The sequence below is a fragment of the Rhinatrema bivittatum genome, chromosome 8 (genome assembly GCF_901001135.1).
Source record: "Rhinatrema bivittatum chromosome 8, aRhiBiv1.1, whole genome shotgun sequence".
Taxonomy (NCBI): domain Eukaryota; kingdom Metazoa; phylum Chordata; class Amphibia; order Gymnophiona; family Rhinatrematidae; genus Rhinatrema; species Rhinatrema bivittatum.
Window position 1 is genome coordinate 217,316,956 of NC_042622.1, and position 12,178 is coordinate 217,329,133.

Genomic DNA, 12,178 nt, shown 5'->3' on the forward strand with positions numbered 1-12,178 from the left:
CAACTTACAGACAAATTTAAACAAGGCTATTTCCAGTTGAAATAAATCAGCTTTCGGGGTGGGAATGAATGATAATCCTTTATTTAGGACTTGCTCTTGTACTTGGCTTATTACATGCGAAGACAGATTTAGAATCAACAATTGCAGTTGATCTGAGATCTTGTTTGCCACAAAAATGCTTGAGTCTCGTCCTGCCATGTATTCCCCTCCTGATCGTGAGAGGTAAGGACGGCGATTGCCCCAGGTCCGTCCTAAAAAAAGATTGTCTGTGCAAAATCTTTCCTAGGTGGTATATTCGGTGGTTTCACCCGAATCTCATCTCCTGAAGAGTCATCACTATTGGAGTCAAGAGTAACTGTTGGTTTTTGATTTAACTTTACCGTCATTCATCCAAGGGTAGACAAACCTGTGTGTGTAATTGTGTTCGTCCGATTAAGTTTTTCAAATTTCATCTTCTTAATGTCAGATCTTAACTTGTCAATTGACTCATTTAAAGAATTTAACTGTTCAGTGTAATGGTTAATGTCGAGAGTCGATGATAGTTGTTCCCCCTTTGTGCATCCCGACCACACTAGAATTCCTTATACAACCCACCGATGGCACAGCACCAATCAACCATGCCAAATCAGAACCTTCCAACTGAGGGAAGTTACAAAAATGAGAACACCTCCCCAATCCACGAGGAACAGAGAAAACCAAAGAAAAAAAGTAAGGACAATCATTTCAACTTTACATACAACAATCTTAAGACCTACACCAAATGCTTAATTCTATCCTTCATACTTTTTAATGCACAATCAATAGTGAAAAAAAATGCACATCCTCACCGACCTACTCACCAATGCAAAAGCAGATTTTATAGCAATCACAGAAACCTGGATAAAAAACTCAGACAACATCTTTATCAAATAGATGACCCGATATACAAAACATTCTCAAGCCCTAGACCAAAAAAAAAAAGGGCGGAGGAATCATGTTAATCAAAAAAAAAAAAAAAAAAGCATACAGATGAAACTAATCTCATCAAAAATGTGTTCCCCTTTCGAAATCGCCTTATTTGACTCACCTCAACTACAAATCTGTCAAATATACTGCCCCCCAGGCTCTTTTAGAAAAAAACTGCTCCCCTGTCATAGAATTCATGTTCTATAACTTAACACTTAATAAACGAATCATCATACTAGGGGATTTCAACATACACATGGACACCTTCCTCCTCACACCCACATGCAAAACAATTACCGACGCACTATCAACCATGGGATTGGAGCAAATCAGAGGCCCAATGCACAAAGCAGGACACACAATAGATCTAGTATTTATCAATACAGACACATGGACATCACACCAAACAATAATAACTGAAATCCTCTGGTCAGATCACTCCCTCATACAATCCACCTTGACCTGCAACACTAAACCAACCAGGGTAGAAAACAACATAAGAACAATCACTTACCAACCTCCATTTGACAGCAACATACTTCAACAAAAACAAGAAGAACTCACAAACATCGACTTAAACTCAGAAACAGCCACAGCCTCATGGATTAAAATTACCAATGATATAGCAGACAAAATAAACCCAACCATCATAAAAACAATAAAAAACCCGAATCATCAAAATCAATGGTACAACAAAAAGCATAAGAACAGCTAAACAAGAACTCAGGAAAAAAGAAAGAGCATGGTGCAAGAATAAAACAGCCCTACTACTTACCACGTACAGAACCCAGCTAGCATTTTACAAAAAACGTATTCACAACGCCAAGAAAGATTTCTACTCGAACAAAATAAACAAAATACCAACATAACCCCAGAATGCTATTTACCATTGTACATAACCTCAAACCATCAAACGAACCAGAAATACCAAACACCCTTAAAAGTAACAAATTTTCAGAATTCTTTACCGAAAAAAAATCAAAAAGCTAACAGCCCCATCACACATGACCAAATCTCAAAAATACCACAGGAACTGATAACAACCTGGACAAGTTTCAACCCCGCCTCCTCGATCAAAATTCAAAAAATTAACACATGAATCCAGCAAACCATCCCATCGACAGTATCCCCATACCAACAATCAAACTGATTGAAAATACAATAACTAAACCAATAACAGACATAGTCAACCTATCACTCACTGAAGGAACTTACCCAGAATGCCTAAAATCAGCAATCATTAAACCCCTAATAAAAAAGAGCAATCTAGACCCGGAGAACCTTCAAAACTACCGTTCATTGCAAAAATCATAGAAAAAAAAATCGTCCACTCCCAGCTCTCGGACCACCTTGAAAGAAACAACATACTCCACCTGTCACAATTCGACTTCAGGAAAAACTTAAGCACTGAAACACTACTTCTCGCACTAAATGACACAATACTCAGAGGATTCGACAAGGGACAAAGCTATCTACTAATCCTAGATTTATCGGCTGCCTTTGACACACTCAACCATACCATCCTTCTTGACAGACTAACTGAAATAGGAGTAATAGGGATAACCCTACAATGGTTCTCATCCTACCAATCCCACAGATCTTTCCAAGTACTGTTCAACACCCTCTCGAATAAAGTCAACCTCAACACTGGAGTTCCCCAAGGATCCGCCCTATCAGCAACACTCTTCAACATCTATCTCCTTCCAATTTGTCACACATTAGATAGTCTTGGTCTGACCCACTTCCTATACACTGATGATGTTCAGATACTCATTCCCATACAGAATACATTAGAAGAAACCTACAATAAGCTAACCTATCTTACAGAAATCAAACAACATTTATCCAGCCTAAAGCTCATAATAAACCTTGACAAAACTGAAATAATCAGACTAGATAGAAAGAACAACTCTCTCATGCAACCACTCAAAATGGAAAACCCAAAAACATCAATCTCCCCGGTCACACATGCTCGAAACTTAGGAATCACCATTGACAACGACCTTTCATTCAAAACCCACATAACTAATAAGATAAAAGGAAGGATACCACAAATACTGACCCTCAGACATCTTAAACCTTTCCTTTCACAAGATGACTTCAGAACTGTTTTGCAACTACTCATCTTCGCCAGCCTTGACTACTGCAATGCCCTACTACTGGCTTACCACTCGATACCATACGTCCACTCCAAATCCTACAAAACACAGCCGCCAGAATCCTAACCAGAAAAAATAAACATTAACACATTACTCCAACTCTGACATCTCTACACTGGCTACCAATAAAATATAGAATAGACTATAAAGTACTATCAATTCTGCATAAACCCACTGGCACCTGAGGGTTGGGGAGACCCCACTTTCAAGCACCACTGGCCAAAAAGGCCTGGTGCATTAACAAAATAAACTCAGGAGAAAAAAAAAAAAACCTGTGGGTCCTTCCGAAATTCCCCTCTGGGGACACGGGGTCCTCACCATGGCGCCCTTCTACTGCCCGTGGGCCGCCACAGGGCTGGCGAAAGTGCTGGGGGAAGATCCCCACCCCCCACAGCTCTCTCCTCCATGGCCTGAAAAGTGCTCAAAATGGCCGTCGTTCCCATGCTCAGGGGGAACGGATCGGCCAGGAGCTCCTAAGCAGCGAGCAGCCTCCCGGCCCTCGACTGCTGCACAACCGCCCCCCCCCCCCCCAAAAGCACCCGAAAAGCCCTCCCCACCGGGGAGACATTGATCGCAGCAGCTGGAGGAAGTGCTGCTCGATAGCTGCTCCCCACAGCACGAGCATTGGCTCGTGCGCAGCATGCTGGCGCACCTGAACCGCAGGGGCAGACGCAGACAGCCGCGAGAGGGAGGAGGAAGAACAACCGGGAGGGGAGAAGACATAACCCACCTCGCTCCCAAAGTCCCCAGGCCCAAGTTCAGCGACCAGCCCCGCCACACAGCCTTCTAACAATGCCGCCCGATTCCCAGTAAGCTGCAGCTATTTTTTTTTTAAAAGACTCAAAAAACGTTAACAGCAGAAAAGAAAAGGAAGGGATACTTCCCTGAAGAGATAGCAAAGGAAGAAGGAGGCTGGAGCTGAGGGAGGAGGGAGATGGACCACCAGCTGTCACCCCACCGGCAAAGAGCAAATTTAGAGTTCCCAACCTCTGCTCGTCCAACACCTACAACCAGGGAGGACGGTCCCACCAGGACCCAACGACTCCCTGGGAGGCCAAATCTGTATTTTTTTTTTTTTACACAATGCATAGCTTGGGATCATAACCACAGGTTTTGCACCACCTCCATCTGCTGAAGACAGAGAAATACTGAGGAGCAACAGGTGGCACGCCAGTTTAAGAGGCGGTGCCCTTCAAACTTTCTCTGTTTCCATCTGGTGGAAGGGAGGCAAAACCTAGCTGTCTGGACTGATCCAGGTACATACAGGGAAACTAAAATGGGATTTTTCTTTGACCCAGTCACAGCATCTGCTCCAGGAATTCCGAGCATTTTCAAGGTCTGGGAAATCAGAGCATTTTTATGAAAGAACCATAGCATAGTTCTATATGGTTCTAATCCTGGAGGGATTTCACCATCCTCAAGGGAGTCTGAATCGGCGTCATCACCTGTGCCACCCCGACTTTCATGGAAAAGTCCAGCTGTCGCACTAGCAGTACTCCAGCACTTAACAGTAGGTCCCAGCAAGATTCCTTCCTGTGACTCTGCTCTGGGAGTATTAAAGAGGGCTGAAGATTGTGCCTGGAGAAAGGATTGCAATCCCTGGAAAAACTATTCCCATGAAAAGTTAAAAGCATCCAATCTAGGAGGTACTTGAAATGTACAGACTGAGCTACCATCCCCTGCTGAGGAACTAGTTAGGGGAGATCAAAATCAGGCACCCCACCTAAGCAGTCTGTATCCAGGTCTATATCCAGCTGGCAAGAGAGTCAGGCTTAGTGAAATCAGAGGAAGGCCTCCAAACAGCGCTGGCACAAGTTAGCAGGCACTCCTGGCTGATATACCCAAATATGACAGTCAGTGCAAAGAGAAAGATGCTTAGGCTTCTTAGGCATAGGCACCATTATGGCCAGCAGTGTGCTTAAGTAGCAGCTGGAGGCATGCATCTAGCTTTTTATTTTGTACATCTAAAAATACTAGACATCCAAAAATTAGGCATCCAATACTTAGGTGTCTCACACCTAGGCGTTCCAATGCCTAGGCGTCCAAAAACTTAGGCATCCCAAAAATAAAGCACCATAAAACAATTTAAGCGCACAATGCAACTTGTGCGCATAGGTAAGCATGTGACCATTTAAGGCGCTGCCTAACTCAGACGCACATAATACAAGGCCAGACTAAACTCCTAAAAACTGGAAGCACAGCTAGACGCATACGTCGAACTGACAATCCTGTAGAGGGCAGCTTAAGAAAGCGCAAAATGTCATCGCGGCCTACCACTCAGGGTGCAGAGAAGAAGCCTCAGAGCAGGACCTAACCTACAGAAGCTGCTCAACCCGCCAGGCTGCCCATGTCCCACGAACTCCCACGGAGCGGGACGAATGTCAGAAAAGCATGCCAAGCACAGAGACCGGAAAAAGGAGGAAGCCCTAGGCTACAAAAACCTCCTTTTATGTCTCTGTAAATATATATATATTTTTTTTATATCTTTAAAACTTACCTGAGCTCAAATAAAGAATGACAGAAGGCTCCACAAGACCTCCTGGGGGAGAGAATCTGGCCCCACCAGCTGTCTACCCCCAGTGGCAAAAGGACAGAGCTATTTAAGGGTCCCCAACCACCTGCTCATCCACCTCAGCACTAGGAGGGATGGTTCCACCAGGACCTGCCAATCTCCTGAGAAATCTTCCAGCAATCTTCTCTTGTTTTTGTATTTTTTTTAATCTAATTTCCAGACTGCAGGTTTTGCATATTTACCTTCGGTTGGAGACAGAGAAATACTGAGGGAACTGCAGGTGGCACACCAGGTTATGTGGCAGTGTCAGCAAAACTGTCTCTATCTGCTGGAGACGCACAATAAAGCTCTGTAATTTGTTGCCAGAGGATGTGGTTAGTGCAGTTAGTGTAGCTGGGTTCAAAAAAGGTTTGGATATGTTCTAAGGGAGGCAAAACCCAGGAGTCAGGATTGATCTGGGTATGAACAGGAACTTACCATATACCACTGCTTGTAGAACCAGGGATCTGTGGGCACCACACTGACAAATCTCCTCTTCCGTCGCTTAAGTGTCTGCTGCTCAAACCAATGCACCTAAGCACAAACACAGTTCCTATCAGTTTCAACTAAGCCAGTTGCTACAACATAACTTAGGCTACACCCTGCAGCCCAAGTCTGTAATTCCTGCCTCAATAACCTCACACTCTCTCCCACTAGTTCATCTCCTTACCTAAATACCATCACTTTTTAGCCTATTTTCAGAGGGGGAAAAGGCTCATGAGGTTTGTGTGTGCATGCATCCCCAGGTGGTGAAGGTACTGTACTTTGAAACTAGTAATTTACACAATTGGGCAGTTGCCCATAAGCACTTGCCTATCTTGTATATTGATAAATCCATGTGCCCCCCCTTGGGATATATCAAGGGATCCAAGGCATCCTGACAGCAGTATTTTTTTTGGGGGGAAGGGGGTGGAGGGAAGAGGGGATCCATGTACAAGGACAAGTAGACATACATTTTGGAAAGTAGGCATCATTTGTTCTGCATGGAACATCAGGCTGCAATTTAAGTTTCCTGGCAGATTCACACCCTCAGAGCCCCTTTTATCCCTTCTTTTTACCCTGGGTTCTTTTTTCAGTAGCAACTGCTGACCCCGATGAGGATTGAAGGATTTTTTTGTAACACCTCGATGCTGCAAATGGTAATAATCACTCCCTTCAAAGATCTGTTGGGGAAAATCCAAGATTAAATAAGGTTATCATGAACATTTAGTATTCCATCTAGTGATTCTACAGCTATCATAAACCAAGAGACCAACACTGAAGTGACCAGAACAACTAGGCTCTCATTTACGTATTATAATACTAGCACTTCATACATCTAGTAACACTACAGAAATTATAAGCAATGGTAATAGCAGCACAACTTAAGTTCCAACAGATATTAACGATAGGAAGAAGCAAATAGTCTTAAAATCATGCCAAATGCTTACAAAAAGCTATCAGCATCACTCAACAAAAGATAAGCCTTTCAGACAACATCCGAATTGAGTTTAAATTTAGCAGCACAACAAATTTAGAGACTGCTAACAAGCACTTTGATTCCCAGGGTCCTCCTGCATGGGGAGTGGGCCTCCTGAACTCTAGAACCGCCCAGACTCTCTCCCCCCCCCATCCTGCAATCTCATTCCAACATTTCCAGCTGAGGTTTGTGCCAATTCCTTTCTCCATTAAAGCCTTTATTTTAATTCTCCGAAACTCGTCAATTGGCCAGCAAGAAAAACAGCTCGTGAAAGTCGCACAGGACTTTCCTAGGCTGCACTTAAAACCTGCTGATCATACAACAAGAGTACGAACCGGCCCCAGGTAGCTGAAGTGCTGCTTGCGGGCGATTCGCCCCGCCTCTGAGGCGCCGCCGGGAATCCGCACCGCCCAGCTATTGGTGTAAACCTCCAACGCCAGAGCCAGGCGGAGGCCGCACAGCAGCGCGAGAGGTCTCATAGCGCCGCCCGGCGCCTGCACGCAGCGCCGCGGCCTTTGAATCCCGCGCTCTCACCGTTTCCAGGGCAACCGCGCCGGCTCTCGGTCCAGCCGTCCGACTCACGGCCACGCACAGCATCTTGGGAGATGTAATTCAAAGCGTCACGTTCAGGCACCTGGGGCTGTACCCCCCAGAGGCTGGGATCAGCAACAGCTGCTAAAGATGCCAAGCGGCAAATACAAGCACTAGTATGTAAATCCAGACAGCTGGAACAAAACTGGTGTAATAGGTAAACTTAAGGCAAATATTCCTGGGGAGAAAGAAAAAATGATAGTAGGAATAAGGAGGGTGTCAGCAGTTCTCAAAGGGAAGCAGGCTGACCATCTGTACTTTTACTGTGCTTCACTTAGAATGTCTTTATGTAAACAATAAATTCAACCAAATAAATAGATCAACATTAGACAACTTTAGTCTGTGGTGGAGTAGTTGATATAGTGGACTGTGAGTGAAAGCACCAAAAGTAAGAATGATAACCAAATGGGACACTGTGATACTAGAATACAAATTACATTGCAATGATAGGATGGATCAAATTGGGGGAGGGGAGGCGCTATATGTTAAGCAAGGCATAGAGTCAAACAGGATAAAAGTTCTGCAGGAAACAAAGTGCACTGTAGAATCTTTATGGATAGAAATTCCATGTGAGAAGGGAAATAGAATAGGTGTGAAGGTGTACTACGGTCCATTGGGCCAGAATGAACAGATAGATGATGAAATTCTAACAGAAATTAGGGAAGCTAACAAACAGGCCAATACGGAACTGTGCGCTCGGCCAAGCTCACCGTTTAGCCCTGTAAGGGGTAATAGCGTGTGGAAAACGTGCGGCCAACCCCCTCGAAACTAATAGTGCTCATCACATGCAAATGCATGTTGATGACCCTGTTAGTTAGTCACCCACAATACAGAAAGTAAAATGTGCGGCTTGGCCTGCCTTAATTTCAGACGGCACCTGGCAAGTGTACAGAAAAGCAGAAAAAACTGCTTTTCTGTACACCCTCCGACTTAATATCATAGTGAAATTAAGTTGGAGGCCCCCAAAATTTAAAAAAAAAAAACTTATTAAAAAAAAAATCTGCCCACGAGTTGGAAAATGGATGCTCAACTTTGCCGGCGTCCATTTTCCAAACCCGTGGCTGTCAGCGGGTTCAACAACCGACGCCGGTAAAATTAAGCGTCGGCTATCAGACCCTCTGACAGCCACCGCTTCCGCCAATAAGGAGGCGCTAGGGACGCGCTAGTGTCCCTAGCGCCTCCTTATTAGCGCGGGCCCGAATTTAAATAAAGAATCACACCCAGGAGAGGTGCCTGGGCGTGAGTCGGGAGAGCGGGCGCACGCCACGGAGCACCGGCTCGTTATTGAATGGGCCTGGAAAATTAGCAACAGTAGTAATGGGTGATTTCAATTACCCCAGTACTGACTGGGTAAATGTCACATCAGGATATGTTAAGGAGGAAATGTTTCTACATAAATTAAATGACTTCTTCATGAAGCCGATTGTTAGGTTCTGCTCACAGATTATATTCCCACAAGCAGCTACACTCATCCCGTTGCTGCTTGAGCCTTGCTGCTGCTCCCCACAGCAGGAAAGATCCCGCCAGTCTTCCATGCGGCTGGTCACTGCCTCTGCTTCCAACACGGCTTTGAAATGCCACCACTTCATCCAGTGCTCTGCTCTACCGTCTTCCCAGGCACGTGCACGACATCTCTTCTGTTAAAGGGCCTGCGGTTGGAAAAGCCGCGGCACCCTCTGATGATGACATCACTGGATGCCCTATAAAAGGGCTCTTCTGTCTCTCCAAAATTGCCTTCACAAGGTTGCCTGTTTCCTGTTGTCATCTTGTTCAGCGTCCTGGTCTTCAGCCTGTTCCAGTGTCTTGGTCTTTGCCTTATTCCAGCACCTGGTGTCTTCAACCTGGTCCAGAATTCTGGTGTCTTCATCTTGTGCCAGCATCTTGCCAGCGTCCTGTGGCTTCAGTCTATCTCAATGCGCCAGTGTCTTCAGCTTTCAGGCCAGTGTCCTGTTCCAAGTCTTCAGAGTCCTGCTCCTGAGTTCCTAATCCTGTTCCATAGTCTTTTGAGATCCCGAGTTCTAATTCTGAATTCCGAGTTCCCATGCCTCTTCTGGAGCCTTGGTCTGTTTGGTCCTTATTCTCAGTGTTCATCTGGTTCCTCATTTTGCTGGGACTCCTTGTCTTCAGTCTTCACCTGGTTCCTTGTCTTGCTTGTGTCTTCAGCTTCAGCTGTGGTCTTCTACTGTGCTCCTGGTTCCAGTCTTCAGCACCCATCTGCCTTTAGTGTCGGTGGACTCCATCCTTGCCTGACCCATGCCTGGATACATTCACTTGCCTATGGCCTTTGGGCTTTGCCTATGAGGTTGAACTGTAGCACAGGAGCTCATGCATACCTATAGTCCAAAAGGGCTTTTGGAGTGGCCAGAGGGCTATCCCCTGGATACCAACCCGTTGGGGTCTGGCATCCCTAACACCTGCTGTGGAAGCAAAAAACTCATAATCAAAACTTTTTCAGGTAAAAAGCCTGTGAGGGAGTCAATTAGAGCATTAGATGATTAAGGAGTTAAAAAGGGCACTAAGGAAGGACAAAACCATAGTGGAAAAATTAAATGAATTATTTGCTTCAGTCTTTACTGAGGAAGATGGAAGGCAGACACCCATCCAAGAAGTGATATTTAAAGATGATGATTTAGAAGAAGTGAAACAACAAATCTCAGTGAACCTGGAAGATGTAATTGGACAAACTGACAAATTAAAGAGTAGCAAATCACCTGGACCAGTTGGTATACATCTCAGAGTACTGAAAAACTGTAAAATGAAATTGAAGACTACTATTAGTAATCTGTAAACTATCATTAAAATCAGGTATGGTACCTGAAGATCGGAGGGTGACCAATGTAACACCAGTTTTTTAAAAGGGTTCCAAGGTGATCCAGGAAACTACAGAGAAGTGAGCCTGATGTCAGTGCCAAGAAAAATAGTTGAAATTATTATAAATAACAAAATAATTGAATATATAGATTAGTCCTAGTTTAATGGGAAAAAGCAATCATAGATTTAGCCAAGAGAACTCATGCCTCACCAAGATGCTACATTTTTTGAAGGTGTGAATACACATGTGGATAAAGGTGAGCCAGTTGATATAGTGTATCTGGATTTTCAGAAAGCATTCAACAAATTCCCTCATGAGAAACTCTTGAGGAAATTAAAATCATGGAATAGAAATCAGAGAGTAGGGCTAAATGGTCAATTTTCTCAATGGAGAAAGGTGAATAATGGAGTGCCCCAGGGATCTGTACTGGGATCACTGCTTCTTTTTTTTTTTTTACTTTTTATTTTAAACTTTTTCAACAATAAAGGCACATACAGGTAAGTACAACCAGCACTGTACAATTACAGACAGCAATGATAAAGAAAAGAAAAAAGAAGAAAGATCCATTAATCAAAGAAAGGAAGAGGACCGTCCATCTCCAAATAGAAAATCAGAAAGTCAGTTGATTATACTGTAGCTCTCTGCCAAGACCAGTAAGGTGCCCAGATGTTTTTCCTGGATGCCACTTCTAGTTCTATGGATGCCATTGTAGATTTCCAGTGACCTAGGCTGGGTTTGGATTTCCAAAAGAATGCAGGCAGAAGGTAACACGTGAGACATGAGAAACCAAGTCCATGTATTATCTCCCTCTTGACCCACAAATTCAGTAAACATACCGGTGCAGAGAGCTGTAGCGGATGTTGGTGTTATGTTTTTGTAAAGATGTGAACCCTGGGCCAAGATGAGAGATGTCTCCGCCCACAGGGAGGAGCCCTGTGAGCCTCACCGTTGGTAGGCGTGGTCTCAGCGACGTAGGACACAGCTGTATGAAGGAGACTTTATTATGAAGGAAGGAAAAGCAAGCCCGCAGGGCGGGAGGTGTAAATAAGTACAGTTCTGAGTAGTGGGGTATACCCAGGGTGATACCACCGATGTGATGATCTGGTAGTGGCCCGCAGAGCGGGATACGCTGAGGAGTCTGTACTGAAGATGATGATGATGAGAGGACTGAGGTGTAGGAACCCAGAAGTGGATCTTGTAGCTGGTGCGGCAATACCCTGCAGCTCAGGGTTTACTGGAACAACTTCACTGAAGAGAAAACGGTAGTGGCCCGAGGCACGGGACATACCTCAGGGAAACTTCAGTAAAGCTTAGTATCGTTGAAGTCTGTAGTAAGGTACTCACAAGTGGAAGTTCCAGGAAATGTCCCAAGAAGTGGGCCAGATGGATTCCCAAAGCAGGAAGGCCCTCCGAGGAGCGGATAGCCAGGAATGCAGAAAGGCCCCCGAGGAGTGGGTACCAGAGCATTCAACACCAAGAGTGAAGTCTGGAACTAGAAGTCCAAGAATAGAGTGGATTCAGCAATGAGGGAACTCCTTGCTAACTCGTAGTAGCAGAGGGCCGGTCAGCTTAAGTACAGCAGCGAGTTGACATCATCCAGAGGGGACGCCCCCATGACATGTACAAAGGAGGCCCTTGAGCGCGCGCACCTTAGGTGATTC

The 12,178-nt window shown here is 44.8% G+C and overlaps 1 protein-coding gene across 5 annotated transcripts in view; it reads right to left on the reverse strand.

Annotated features, from left to right (window-relative positions):
* The window catches only part of PCSK4 (proprotein convertase subtilisin/kexin type 4), a 91,124-nt gene extending 83,369 nt beyond the window's left edge, over positions 1-7,755 (reverse strand). For 3 of the 5 annotated variants that reach the window (XM_029613319.1, XM_029613318.1, XM_029613322.1), the window contains exons 1-3: positions 7,450-7,626; positions 6,714-6,818; positions 6,094-6,189 (exon numbers count right to left, since the gene is read on the reverse strand). In XM_029613319.1, the coding sequence (XP_029469179.1) occupies positions 6,094-6,189; positions 6,714-6,818; positions 7,450-7,593 (345 nt within the window). In that variant the 5' untranslated portion in view covers positions 7,594-7,626. Of the gene's footprint in view, positions 1-6,093; positions 6,190-6,713; positions 6,819-7,085; positions 7,211-7,449; positions 7,627-7,648 lie in introns of those variants that run through there. The other 2 variants (XM_029613320.1, XM_029613321.1) reach the window with 2 other exon arrangements.
* Between the last annotated feature and the right edge of the window lie 4,423 nt (positions 7,756-12,178).